Below are 14,758 nucleotides of genomic sequence, written 5' to 3'. Positions count from 1 at the left end.
TTAGTCACATCCCCCATCCCCGTCCACAAAACCCTAGCAAAACAAAAACGACTTGGTAAGAGCTCACTGTTGCCCCTAGTGGCCGGTTTTGAAGGCATTTCCCGACATCCTCAGGACATGGATAGACGTCCAATTTCGAAGTCAATCTTGAACGATCTCCCTGGTTTCACTCAAGTACCATCTTTTTGAGGAGCTACTCTCGCGCTGTTTTAAAAGGTGATTGGCTATTCCGCTCCTCAAACAAGGTTAAGTATGCTGTGCACGTGTGATAAATAATATGCATGATGACTAACGAAAATAGACAAGTGCCAATTTAATACCACTAAACTATGAAAATGTACTTACAGACTGATAAGCATGACCGGTAAAAATGCATTTGCATTAACACCCCTAACCTGAAGCCAGGACGTAATACAGGAGCACAGTCCTGCTCACCCCAGAAGGGTTCTAAGGACTACCTATATATCACCGTCTTCAAAGAGCAGGCATTTAGTTTAGCCTTAGTTCCACCACACACGTCCAACACTGCCTAAGACCATGAACCACTCCCCCCTCGCCCACTCCGTCAAACACTTGTCATTTGTGTGGGTGAGAGCCTGATCAGCAATGTGGTTGAGGTCAAAAAGGCCAAGGGGAGTTTAACTATGCAAACTCGCACCACTAATACCAAAGCTTCTCAGCAGATTCAAAAGCTGTCCAAAAAGTTTGGACCACAACTGTAACAAAATAAGAATAAGTGTGTGTTTTTCCTCTCTTACCGTATTGGTGGGATCGTCTTGCAGTATTGAATCATACTGCTTGCTGGCATCCTCGTACCTTCAAAGGCGGAAGAAGAAGAAAAAGACTCACCGGTCAAGACAAATTAGGTGGTGTTGAAATCAAACAGAGTTCAAGGCAATCAAGTTTTGGTACACAACGCAGCCGGTCTCTATGGTTACACTGTGAACCCTTGCCGAAATCAGCGGTGATCTAAAAGAGGAAATAAACAGTCATTACTGTTGCTGCTCAAATAGCCTGCGTTGTTGAGAGGCTTACACCACTTAACAACGAGTCAAGAAACCAATACAAAGAGTAGAGAAGCACACTGATTTGAAGAGTGCACACACAAGTATTACCTTTGATTTGCTTAAAAAGGCGAATCAAATCAATCTGTTCAGTTGCGTTTTAAAGGCCTTTCTTTTGAGCCGTGTGGAATAATGGTCTACCTTCTTTTACATACAAGTCTGATCAGAGCTTATATTCAACACAATGTGTGTTTTAAAGTTACGGAGCAAAAGGGGAAACCCATACGATCCTGTTTAAAATGAGTGAGTTATGAGCTGTAAATATCAAACCGTGCAGACATTTCCTGGCAACAGGGAGGTGGGGAGGCGTGTTCACTTCACATGTCATGTCAAATCATGGGTCCGCAGGGATGATTTTGAACTTGTTTTTTTATTAGAGGCGAACAGCAATGCAAACGGTTTGGCAGCCAAAAAAGCCGGGGCTCCATGATCAAAACCTGTTCTGCCCACCACAACCTACAACAGAAGCAACTCTGTTTCCCATTAGCAGTGAGCAGCCCCACTTCCAGTGCCACTCCTTCCCTCACATCCACTTTATTACTCAACTGCACTCTGGGAGATTTCAGATGGCACCAGGCAACCACTCATGAGCCACTTTGATATGCTTTATTTACTGGGGGTGGGGCTCAACAAAACACAGTGTATGTGTGTGTGTCGGGGGTGAGGGATGGTTAGTTGTTTGAAGCTGTGTCATTCCAGTGTACCTCCGCCTGAAGCCAATTAGAGGCCAGCGTGTGCCATTTATTTAATCTGACAGTGCAGGAGTTCAATTATCACATCAACTCCGACATAACCGATAAACGAGTCATGGTGATCAGGGGTGGTAAACAAATTGAATTACCCTTCCTCCAGTTCCAGCCAAAAATACTGTGTTTATCTTGTACCCTTACATTCACTCCCTTTCTGTTTTTATTCATCACAATTGCAGATGTACAAATAAACAGTGCTGAGAAGAAACAAAGCTGAAACTGTGGTGGCATGTCAATATTTACAGGCAGGCAAGACCTCGCCTCTCAGCTCAGTGACGAAAAGCACAACAAGAGCATAATTATAATTTTTTTAAACAGAAGATTGAGGGACCCCCAGAATAGCAGTGGGAGCAAACCACTTCCTTCCTGGGGAATCCCTCGCTCAGGCTAAAAGGGCCGAGCACTGAACCATTCACTTATTTTTTCTCCCCCTTTTTGCCAGTTGAATGGTTGTTTCCAACACAAACAGAGCCCACCACACACACACACACTCACCCAGACCATCGTACCACTTAGGATCTACAGTACTCCCCCGCCTTTACCCCAGGCCTATAGGGTAAATTCAGATTAATTCAATCACTTTTTGACAGCATCCCTTTTGCTTTAAACAAAACTTTCCATATGTTCTCCTATGGAAAAAGTGGTCGGAAAGTGACTTGGACCTGAATGTCAAAACATTCAGGAGATAAAAGGTGCTCAAAGTGCAACCATTTTCCATTCCATGTGACATCCATGTCTTCATCACTGGAAAATATCAACGGTTGAGTTTGAGATAATTTAAAAGCTTACAAAAAGTGGTCAAACTAATTATTTATTGAAAAAAAAAGTTTCATACTAAATAAAATAAAAACTAACGTCAATTATCTAAAAACATACCGATTTTTTCCATATTCGCATATGTTGTAGCTTAGACCCTATTTCACAACATCTCAGGTTTTTGTGTTGCGCCCGCCATCGGTTGAGACACAACATGCTCTTGAATACAGAGTGGTTGCCATTAAGGGATGACCCCATTTAGTCGACAGGTCGATTGTTTGGTCTTTAGGCCGCTGGTCGGCAGAAATGTATTTAGTCGTGCAGGCACAATTAATTTTGTTTTTTTAAGGAACACAAGACACCCGTCTGATTTGTAGCGCTCTCAGTGGACTAATCCATTGTGGAGGCCGTGGGGATGGCACAGTCCATCACCCTAAGACAGTGGTTCCCAACCAGGGGTCCTAGGTTCAGTAAGTGAAAAAGGTTAGGAACCATTGCTCTAAGACATACAGTGCCTTCGGAAAGACCAATGACCTTCTTGCCTGGTTGCTAAGTTTGGTTGAATGGCCAGCTCTAGGCAGAGACTGGGTAGTTCCATATTTTTTCCATTTACCAATAATGGAGATCACTTTGCTCTGGGAAACTTTCAACACTCTAGAAATTGTTTTAAACCCTTCCCCAGATATACAGTGCCAGTCAAAAGTTTGGACACACTCTCTGTGATGATTTTGTGCTGATAATCGTAGCATTGTCACATTGTCACTCAACATTTCATTTGGATTCGGTGGACTGATATATAGTGCAGTCAGAAAATATTCAGACCCCTTGACTTATTCCACATTTTGTTACGTCACAGCCTGATTCTAAAATGGTTTAATTGTCCCCCCCATCAATCTGCACACAATACCCCATCATGACAAAAACAGGTTTGCAAATTTTTTTTTTTAAGTATTCAGACCCTTTACTCAGTACTTTGTTGAAGCACCTTTGGCAGCAATTACAGCCTCGAGTCTTCTTGGGTATGACGCTACAAGCTTGGCACACCTGTATTTGGGGAGTTTCTTCCCTTCTTTTCTGCAGATCCTCTCAAGCTCTGTCAGGTTGGATGGGGAGCGTCAATGCACAGCTATTTTCAGGTCTCTCCAGAGATGTTAGATCGGGTTCAAGTCCGGGCTCTGGCTGGGCCACTCAAGGACATTCAGAGACTTGTCCCGAAGCCACTCTTGCGTTGTGTTGGCTGTGAGCTTAGGGTCATTGTCCTGTTGGAAGGTGAACCTTCTTCCCAGTTTGAGGTCCTGAGCGATCTAGAGCAGGTTTTCATCAAAGATCTCTATGTACTTTTCTCTGTTCATCTTTCCCTCGATCCTGACTAGCCTCCCAGTTCCCTGCCACTGAAAAACATCCCCACAGCATGATGCTGCCACCACGCTTCACCGTTGGGATGATAATTGTCCAGTTGATGAGCGGTGCCTGGTTTCCTCCAGATGTGACACTTGGCATTCAGGCCAAAAGGAGTTCAATCTTGGTGTCATCAGAACAGAGAATCTTGTTTGTCATGGACAGAGATCTTTAGGTGCCTTTTAGCAAACTCCACACGGGCTGCCATGTGCCTTTTACTGAGGAGTGGCTTCTGTTTGGACACTACCATAAAGGCCTAATTGGTGGAGGGCTGCATAGATGGTTGTCCTTCTAGAAGGTTCTCCCATCTCTACAGAGCAACTCTGGAGCGCTGACAGAATGACCATTCCGTTCTTGGTCACATCCCTGACCAAGGCCCTTCTCCCCCGATTGCTCAGTATGGCTGGGCGTCCAGCTCAAGGAAGTCTTGGTGGTTCCAAACTACTTCCATTTAAATGATTATTATAATTTAATCCATTTTAGAATAAGGCTGTAACGTAACAAAATGTGGGAATAAAGGGAAGAGGTCTGAATACTTTCTGAATGCACTGTTGGGTACATACCATTTTGAGAACAGATGAATACAATAGAATGGCCTGCCCTATTCTTCTTTCACAATTGGTGATAACATAATTATGCATCTTTCACTTCACCTCGCTCATCAACTCACCCATTTATTTCATCTGTGTGTGAGAGAATTCTTTTCTGTATAGTTTAAGTTCAGTTCCAAGGCAATTATCAGAGTGATTATCAACTGGACACAGCACCTTCTACTGTCGGGAGAAGGAGCGGAGCAGGCCCCACTGTTGAGGGGCAACGGGGTAAAACCATTAAAAAATGTTCTGCTAAAACTGGTTACAACTCCAGTTCTGTATAAGAGTACCACAGTATGAGTCATAATACCCATAAAACCTAGTGGTCAAACAAGGAAATGTTTTAGAAACACTTAAAATATGGGGCTGTGTTTCGTGTAGGCTTTCCCTGGCATTACGTTTTGATAACAGTGTAAATAACTCAAGGACAAATTGACAATATTTTTGACTGTATTTACCACCCCCCCCCCAAAAAAATGTTTTCTTTTAATGCTAATTAGCAGCTTATGTGGCTATCATAAAGAACTACAAAATGTCATGATCTGGACGAGACTGACAAATCGAGGCAAAGGTAAGCATCTCTGGATTAACCATTACATTTTAGATAAATTTAGTAATGAATAAATTGGCTACATTTCTTTCAAATGGACAATTCTGTGAACTGTTGACATAATATATGTTAACAAAGGTATCAGCTAGAGATGACGTGCAGGACCTTGCAAGGATTTGTAGTCTTGCATGATGTCTACTTTGTGGCTAATTAGCATTTTTGAAAGAATAAATAGAGCTGAATAGATTGTTAAGTCAACTTGCCCGAGAGAGATTTAAATGGCTCACAAAGGTAAGCCTACACTAAACACAGCCCTTATTTTAAGTGTTCAAAAAATTCCCTATGGGAAAGATTTCCCCAAATGACCGCTAGGTTTTATGGGTATTATGACACCTCCATTGTGGGGCTCTATTAGGCCTACTTAAGACAAAATATATTTTAAAAGTCTGCAGTATGGCAGCATTTCATTGTAGTAAAGGATGACGCCAAAAAAGAGGAATACAAAACCTGCAAACAGCTTACCATAGTTGGACAACGAACAAGACATAACACTTGAAAACAGTAAATTAGTCTATTTTGTTTTTCAAGTTGCAGATTCTAGTTGACAGATTGTATATGCTTGACAGCGGCCGCTGCAGTGGATGGAGCTCTCCAAGGTGATGAACTGAATCTTCAGTGAGCGATTTCTCATGCATTGGATAGCAGTCGCTCTCCTCCGTTCTGAAACAATCTTCGGTGCGCTGTTGAATTGGCGCAATGCTGGTTTGCATGTTAAACATAATTCTTAATTTTCACTTGGCCTTCTCAAATATAGTTCAAACAAGACATATTGTGTAGCCTACTACCGGCAACTTCGGGAGCGTAATGGAGCAATCTGCGAATGCCAGAAGTACCGAAAGTAACAACAATTCTAGTACCTTTTTCATTAGTTTCAGTATACCATGCAACACTTGCGCGTGCCGTTGCAAATTTTCTTCACAACAAACTTAGGCTCATTCTGCTCAGAACAAGCCATGTCATCTTGTAACTAGAGGTCGACCGATTATGATTTTTCAATGCCGATACCGATTATTTGAGGACCAAAAAAAGCCGATACTGATTAACTCAGACAATTTTTATATATACACTGCTCAAAAAATAAAGGGAACACTTAAACAACACAATGTAACTCCAAGTCAATCACACTTCTGTGAAATCAAACTGTCCACTTAGGAAGCAACACTGAATGACAATAAATTTCACATGCTGTTGTGCAAATGGAATAGACAACAGGTGGAAATTATAGGCAATTAGCAAGACACCCCCAATAAAGGAGTGGTTCTGCAGTTGGTGACCACAGACCACTTCTCAGTTCCTATGCTTCCTGGCTGATGTTTTGGTCACTTTTGAATGCTGGCTGTGCTTTCACTCTAGTGGTAGCATGAGACGGAGTCTACAACCCACACAAGTGGCTCAGGTAGTGCAGCTCATCCAGGATGGCACATCAATGCGAGCTGTGGCAAGAAGGTTTGCTGTGTCTGTCAGCGGTGTCCAGAGCATGGAGCCGCTACCAGGAGACAGGCCAGTACATCAGGAGATGTGGAGGAGGCCGTAGGAGGGCAACAACCCAGCAGCAGGACCGCTACCTCCGCCTTTGTGCAAGGAGGAGCAGGAGGAGCACTGCCAGAGCCCTGCAAAATGACCTCCAGCAGGCCACAAATGTGCATTTGTCTGCTCAAACGGTCAGAAACAGACTCCATGAGGGTGGTATGAGGGCCCGACGTCCACAGGTGGGGGTTGTGCTTACAGCCCAACACCGTGCAGGACGTTTGGCATTTGCCAGAGAACACCAAGATTGGCAAATTCGCCACTGGCGCCCTGTGCTCTTCACAGATGAAAGCAGGTTCACACTGAGCACGTGACAGAGTCTGGAGACGCCGTGGAGAACGTTCTGCTGCCTGCAACATCCTCCAGCATGACCGGTTTGGCGGTGGGTCAGTCATGGTGTGGGGTGGGGTGGCATTTCTTTGGGGGGCCGCACAGCCCTCCATGTGCTCGCCAGAGGTAGCCTGACTGCCATTAGGTACCGAGATGAGATCCTCAGACCCCTTGTGAGACCATATGCTGGTGCGGTTGGCCCTGGGTTCCTCCTAATGCAAGACAATGCTAGACCTCATGTGGCTGGAGTGTGTCAGCAGTTCCTGCAAGAGGAAGGCATTGATGCTATGGACTGGCCCGCCCGTTCCCCAGACCTGAATCCAATTGAGCACATCTGGGACATCATGTCTCGCTCCATCCACCAACGCCACGTTGCACCACAGACTGTCCAGGAGTTGGCGGATGCTTTAGTCCAGGTCTGGGAGGAGATCCCTCAGGAGACCATCCACCACCTCATCAGGAGCATGCCCAGGCGTTGTAGGGAGGTCATACAGGCACGTGGAGGCTACACACACTACTGAGCCTCATTTTGACTTGTTTTAAGGACATTAAAACAAAAGTTGGATCAGCCTGTAGTGTGGTTTTCCACTTTAATTTTGTGTGACTCCAAATCCAGACCTCCATGGGTTGATAAATTTGATTTCCATTGATAATTTTTGTGTGATTTTGTTGTCAGCACATTCAACTATGTAAAGAAAAAAGTATTTAATAAGAAGATTTCATTCATTCAGATCTAGGATGTGTTATTTAAGTGTTCCCTTTATTTTATTGAGCAGTGTATTTGTAATAATGACAATTACAGCAATACTGAATGAACAATGAACACATTTATTTGAACTTAATATAATACATAAATAAAATATATTTAGTCTCAAGTAAATAATGAAACATGGTCAATTTGGTTTAAATAATACAAAAACACAGTGTTGAAGAAAGTAAAAGTGCAATATGTGCCATGTAAAAAAGCTAACGTTTAAGTTCCTTGCTCAGAACATGAGAACATATGAAAGCTGGTGGTTCAATATTCCCAGTTAAGAAGTTTTAGGTTGTAGTTATTATAGGAATTATGACGCGTTGACTATTTCTATCTATACCATTTGTATTTCATAGACCTTTGACTATTGGATGTTCTTATAGGCACTTTATTATTGCCAACCTAATCTCTGGAGTTGATAAGCTTGAAGGCATAAACAGCGCTGTGCTTCAAGCATTGCGAAAAGCTGCTGGCAACCAAAGGAAAGTGCGGTTTGAATGAATGCTTACGAACCTGCTGCTGCCTACCACCGCTCAGTCAGACTGCTTTATCAAATATAAAATCATAGACTTAATTATAATAAACACACAGAAATACAAGCCTTAGGTCATTAATATGGTCAAATCCGGAAACTATCATTTTGAAAACAAAACGTTTATTCTTTCAGTGAAATACAGAACCGTTACGTATTTTATCGAACGGGTGGCAACCCTAAGTCTAAATATTGCTGTTACATTGCACAATCTCCAATGTTGTCATAATTAAGTAAAATTCTGGCAAATTAATTGCGGTCTTTGTTAGGAAGAAATGCTCTTCACACAGTTCGCAACGAGCCAGGCGGCTCAAACTGCTGCATATACCCTGACTCTGCTTGCACTGAACGCAAAAGAGACAATTTCCCTAGTTAATATTGCCTACTAACATGAATTTCATTTAACTAAATATGAAGGTTTAAAAATATATACGTCTGTGTATTGATTTTAAGAAAGGCATTGATGTTTATGGTTAGGTACATTTGTGTAAAGATTGTGCTTTTTTCGGCAATGCGCTTTTGTTATTAAATCACCCGTTTGGCGTTGCTGAAATAAGCTGTGATTCGATGAGAAATTAACAGGCACCGCATTGATTATATGCAACGCAGGACAAGTTAGTTCACCTAGTAATATGATCAACCATGTGTAGTTAACTAGTGATTATGCGAAGATTGATTGTTATTTATAAGATAAGTTTAATGCTAGCTAGCAACTTACCTTGGCTCCTTGCAGCCACAAGGTCCTTTTGACACTGCACTCGTGTAACAGGTGGTCAGCCTGCCACGCAGTTTCCTCGTAGATTGCAATGTAATCGGCGTCCAAAAAGGCCGAATAACGATTGTTATGAAAACTTGAAATCGGCCATGCCGATTAATCGATCGACCTCTACTTGTAACCCTACATCAAACAAAGTGATGACAAATGTTGACATGAGTTTTAAGATATGGAAATGTGAAACACACATTTAGACTGACGGGTGTTTGGCTACCTTTTATGACATCAATGTGGTATTTATTATAATCTTGAATGTCTCATCTTTCAAAATGCATCGAGTCATCTTAATTTACTGCATTTCCCTCCCTCACACAACAACAAAAAAATGCAAAAGTTGCACAATTACTGGGAGGGAAGGGGCAACTTCTTGTGGTGTGAGGTGGTCAAATTCAGAACGGCTATCAGTCAGAGCTCTAGCATGTTACTGTACAGCCACTAGGTTCCAAATTAGGCACTTATTAGCGCCCAAATCTTCCATTTTAAACCCGTATACGGTACGAGTGTAAAGGGTTAAAGCATTAGACAAGCTCAGTACATATAGTTGATTTATTAAAACACATAGGGTGTGTTTTATATGGGAAAATACATTTTAAAATTATGACCAACCGATTGTTTTCTTTATAGGAGACAGCCCTAGCGTTATTTCAATCACCGCAATATAATTCATATAATGGACAAATCCCTTCAGACCACTGCAATTTAGGCAGTACATCATTGAAATGTAAAATGATTGTACATTTTTATTTCTAATTACTACCACAAATATGAACGCCGGTCTACCCACCAGCGAAATTCAACTTAAAATGGTCATGCCTTTTCTAATACAGTATCTACATGTCTATGATTTCAATAGGTTTCCTATGGAGAATTAATTTTAAATAACATATTACAATTCAAGTCAACATTCTGTGATGTGTGAACCTCCAACCATCTTTGTGGTACCATTTGAAAGTTGAAATGTTATTCCCATTTTAGTACATTTATCAGCCAAAACATGACAACCAACCTGTGTTCAAGAGAATGTTGTCTCTCAACTGATGGCGTGCACAACACAAAAACCTTAGATAATGTCTAAGCTACAACATGATTTTATTTTATTTTTATTTAACCTTTTTTTTTAACTAGGCAAGTCAGTTCAGAATAAATTCTTATTTACAATGACGGTCTACACCGGCCAAACCCAGAAGACGCTGGGCCAATTGTTTACCGCCCTATGATTTAAAAAAAATTCATTATAAAATAGTTTGATAATCCTGTTTGTAAACTTTTAAATGATATAAATCTCAACTGTTTTTCATTTCCAGTGATGAAGACATGTCTCAATGGGTCAACTTTGAAAGGGACAACTGAATGCATTCAACCGAGCACCTTTCTCTCTTGAATGTTTTGACATTCAGGTCCAAAGTCACTTTCTGAGCACTTCTGTAATGGACAAATATTTATGGAAGGTTTCGTTCAAATCAAAAGGGATGTTGTCAAAAAGTGATTGAATTCAAATGGATTTACCCTTTAGTCTTTCAGCCATGTTACAGTGAGACTCTGAAGCTTACTTTTCCAAAGCCTCCAGCCGCATGCCTGCTAATCGCTTCACTCGTTGGCTACCTGGAAACTGCCTCTTCAGTTCCTGTAGACAAGTCTGCAAGGGAAGTGGGCAGAGAGGAGGTACAATTAGAGTTGGCTAGGTGCAACATGCTACAAACATACACTTTCTTTTACTTAAAGCCCCCACGCAGTCTTTGTAATTGTATTTTTAAATCACTGCAAATGATCACTCTGTTAATTTCATGAAAATAACATTTTACATTTACATTCTAGTCATTCAGCAGACACTCTTATCCAGAGCGACTTACACAGCTAGTGTATTCACCTTAGAGATTCTCCGGTACTTTTGTCAACTTTTTTGCCAGTAGTTCTGAAACTAGCACACACGAACCAAAAGTGGTCCCCTGAAAATTGCGTACTTCATCACATATGTGCACCACATCATTGCTCGCTCTATATCGGTCTCCACTGTGCCGTTGGGTCCGCCCCGCAGATAACACTGGGCAGGCCTCCTAATAGCTGTCACTCAAATGTGAGGGGCTGAAGCTCTTTGGCGAGAACTCTAATTGTTAAGGGATTGGCCTACGTGGGGGGAAATGTAGGGAAAATGGCACAGCTTCAAGAAAACAGTCGCTTTCAAACTAGGGATTTCATGACCACCCCTACATAAGATGCATTTATTTTTTTTATTTTTTTTCACCTTTATTTAAACGTAAAATGTATGCACGCATTACTTTGGATAAAAGCATCTGCTAAAATGGCATATATTATTATATTATGGCTAATTGAGGTAAAACAGTAATTCTGCATGTATGAACTACACAGCCCTTAGTCGCCAAAGTGGCGAAGCATGTCTTACAGCTAGTTAGGTGAGAAATGTTTTACATTTACATTTTAGTCATTTAGCAGATGCTCTTATCCAGTAGGACACTTTAAAATCTGTTATATTTTGTGCCTGATTCCAATACATTTTTTCCCAAATTCTGTTTACTCCTTTTTGTTTTTCCAGGTTTCAGTTTCCCCTTTTTATCACTTTTTAAAAATAAAAAAAACCACAACAATGTTTAAATCACATCAGGACACCACTTTTGAGGTCTGGGAAAAAATCTAAGAAATGTTGTATTTTGGGTGTAGTTACCCTTTATTACAAGTGTGCACCATTCAGAGACCGTTGTTTGGTTAGCTGTGTTTCTGTAGCGCTCATGTGATTGCAGAGTTAGCAAAACAAAATGGCCACTGGATTGATGCAAATAATGATGTCATTCTGCCAGGTAGGCTTAGGCTACTTTGTAGTTAACATTTAGTTTAAAAGGTTTTGGGGAAAGCCTTTCCATCCATCAGCAGACGATTATCATTAGCATTACCGTTAACGGCTACACAAAGTGCAGACTAGACATACGTGCACTGCACACAAACGGGCATACCTGTGCTTTTTCAGAAGGTTGCAGGAAAATAAGTATCACTGATGCATGTTCATATCTTATGATTAACTTCAGCAAATTAATACATTTTCTAATATGTTTAATACATTTAGTTGATTTCCTACTAAGTTAAATACATATTTGAATATTGCTGAATTACTTCAGAAAATCTGGATTCAGTGATTCCGTCTGCGTTTTCCGCAACGCAGATTTTATATGCCCTACAGAAGAAATTAGGGTTAAAACCTTCCGGTTACCGGCCCAACACTTAACCGCTAGGCTACCTGCCGCCCAATATATTTTTATCATTTATTTCCCTGAGCCTCCTTTTGCCATTGAAATGCTCAGCCTGATCGTCTGGGCATATTGATGCAAATTTAAATATATTAACATACACAGCCCGAGTGACGTGCAGTCAGGGTAGGTAGGGCCTACGCTGTGAAATGAATAAAAATAGAACTAATGAAAAATAAATATACATTTGACCAATAATCATTTTGTAATGCTTTTTATGCATGATAAAATCAATTTCTGAACATGTACTTACTTCACAAATTTGCGCAAGGAGGCCTGGGGAAAGGCAGCCTCGCTGTGCCTTTCTCCCGCCCTTCAAACTCATTGACATGACATGTGTATCTGAGTTTTTTTTTCTTTTTTCTTTCACCTTTATTTAACCAGGTAGGCTAGTTGAGAACAAGTTCTCATTTACAACCGCGACCTGGCCAAGATAAAGCAAAGCAGTGCGACACATGAAATAAACAAGCGTACAGTCAATAACACAACTGAAAAAAATAAAGTCTATATACAGTGTGTGAAAATGGCATGAGGTTGTAAGGCAATAAATAGGCCATAGTAGCAAGTAATTACAATTTAGTAAATTAACACTGGAGTGATAGATGTGCAGATGATGTGCAAGTACAAATACTGGTGTGCAAAAGAGCAGAAAAGTAAATAAAAACAATATGGGGATGAGGTAGGTAGATTGAATGGAATATTTACAGATGGGCTATGTACGGCTGCAGCGATTGGTAAGCTGCTCGGATAGCTGATGTTTAAAGTTAGTGAGGGAAATACAAGTCTCCAGCGATTATCCCAATTCGTTACAGTCATTGGCAGCAGATAACTGGAAGGAAAGGCAGCCAAAGGAGGTGTTGGCTTTGGGGATGACCAGTGAGACATACCTGCTGGAGCGCGTGCTACGGTGGGTGTTGTTATCGTGACCAGTGAGCTGAGGTAAGGCGGAGCTTAACCTAGCAAAGACTTATAGATGACCTGGAGTCAGTGCATCTGGCGACGAATATGTAGCCAGGGTCAGCCGATTAGAGCATACAGGTCGCAGTCGAGGGTGGTATATGGGGCTTTGGTGACAAAACGGATGTCACTGTGATAGACTGCATCCAATTTGCTGAGTAGTGTTGGAGGCTATATTGTAAATGACATCGCCAAAGTTTTAGTTTTACATTTTAGATTGGAAATGTTTAATATGAGTCTGGAAGGAGAGTTTACAGTCTAGCCAGACACCTAGGTATTTGTAGTTGTCCACATATTCTAAGTCAGAAATGTCCAGAGTAGTGATGCTAGTCGGGCGGGCGGGTGCACGCAGCAAATGGTTGAAAAGCATGCATTTTGTTTTGGAGCAGTTGGAGGCCACGGAAGGAGTGTTGTATGGTATTGAAGCTCGTTTGGAGGTTTGTTAACACAGTGTCCAAAGAAGGGCCAGATGTATACAGAATGGTGTTGTGTGCGTAGAGGTGGATCAGGGAATCACCCGCAGCAAGAGCGACATTGATGATATATACAGAGAAAAGAGTTGGCCCGAGATTTGAACCCTGTGGTACCCCCATAGGGACTGCCAGAGATCCGGACAACAGGCCCTCCGATTTGACACACTGAACTCTGTTCGCAAAGTAGTTGGTGAACCAGGCGAGGCAGTCATTTGAGAAACCAAGGCTGTTGAGTCTGTCGATAAGAAAAGGTGATTGACAGACTCGAAAGCCTTGGCCAGGTCGATGAAGACGGCTGCACAGTACAATCTTTTATCGATGGCGGTTATGATATCGTTTAGTACCTTGAGCGTGGTTGAGGTGCACCCGTGACCAGCTCGGAAACCGGATTGCACAGCGGAGAAGGTACGGTGGGATTCAAAATGGTCAGTGATCTGTTTGTTCACTTGGCTTTCAAAGACTTTAGAAAGGCAGGGCAGGATAGATATAGGTCTATAACAGTTTGGGTCGAGAGTGTCACCCCCTTTGAAGAGGGGGATGACTGCGGCAGCTTTCCAATATTTAGGGATCTCGGACGATACGAAAGAGAGGTTGAACAGGCTGGTAATAGGGGTTGCAACAATGGTGGTGGATTGGTGGTAATGGTGGTAATTTTAGAAAGAGAGGGTCCAGATTGTCTAGCCCAGCTGATTTGTATGGGTCCAGGTTTTGCAGCTCTTTCAGAACATCTGCTATCTGGATTTGGGTGAAGGAGAAGCGGGGAGGCTTGGGCAAGTAGCTGTGGGGGGTGTGGAGCTGTTGGCCGGGGTAGCCAGGAGGAAAGCATGGCCAGCCGTAGAGAAATGCTTATTGAAATTCTCGATTATCGTGGATTTATCGGTGGTGACAGTGTTACCTAGCCTCAGTGGGCAGCTGGGAGGAGGTGCTCTTGTTCTCCATGGACTTTACAGTGTCCCTGTCACGTTCTGACCATAGTTCTTTTG

General features: G+C 42.0%; 1 protein-coding gene across 1 annotated transcript in view; it reads right to left on the bottom strand.

Annotated features, from left to right (window-relative positions):
* LOC139573959 (ER membrane protein complex subunit 2-like) overlaps positions 1-14,758 on the bottom strand; it is a 65,686-nt gene that overhangs the window by 25,702 nt on the left and 25,226 nt on the right. The window contains exons 4-5 of the mRNA XM_071397978.1: positions 10,639-10,724; positions 759-816 (exon numbers count right to left, since the gene is read on the bottom strand). Coding sequence (XP_071254079.1) covers positions 759-816; positions 10,639-10,724 — 144 coding nt within the window. The remainder of the gene's footprint in view (positions 1-758; positions 817-10,638; positions 10,725-14,758) is intronic.

This window comes from Salvelinus alpinus, chromosome 4 (assembly GCF_045679555.1).
Source record: "Salvelinus alpinus chromosome 4, SLU_Salpinus.1, whole genome shotgun sequence".
NCBI classification, from domain to species: domain Eukaryota; kingdom Metazoa; phylum Chordata; class Actinopteri; order Salmoniformes; family Salmonidae; genus Salvelinus; species Salvelinus alpinus.
The sequence above is the reverse complement of the archived record's forward strand: the minus strand, read 5'-3'. Positions and strand labels throughout refer to the sequence as shown.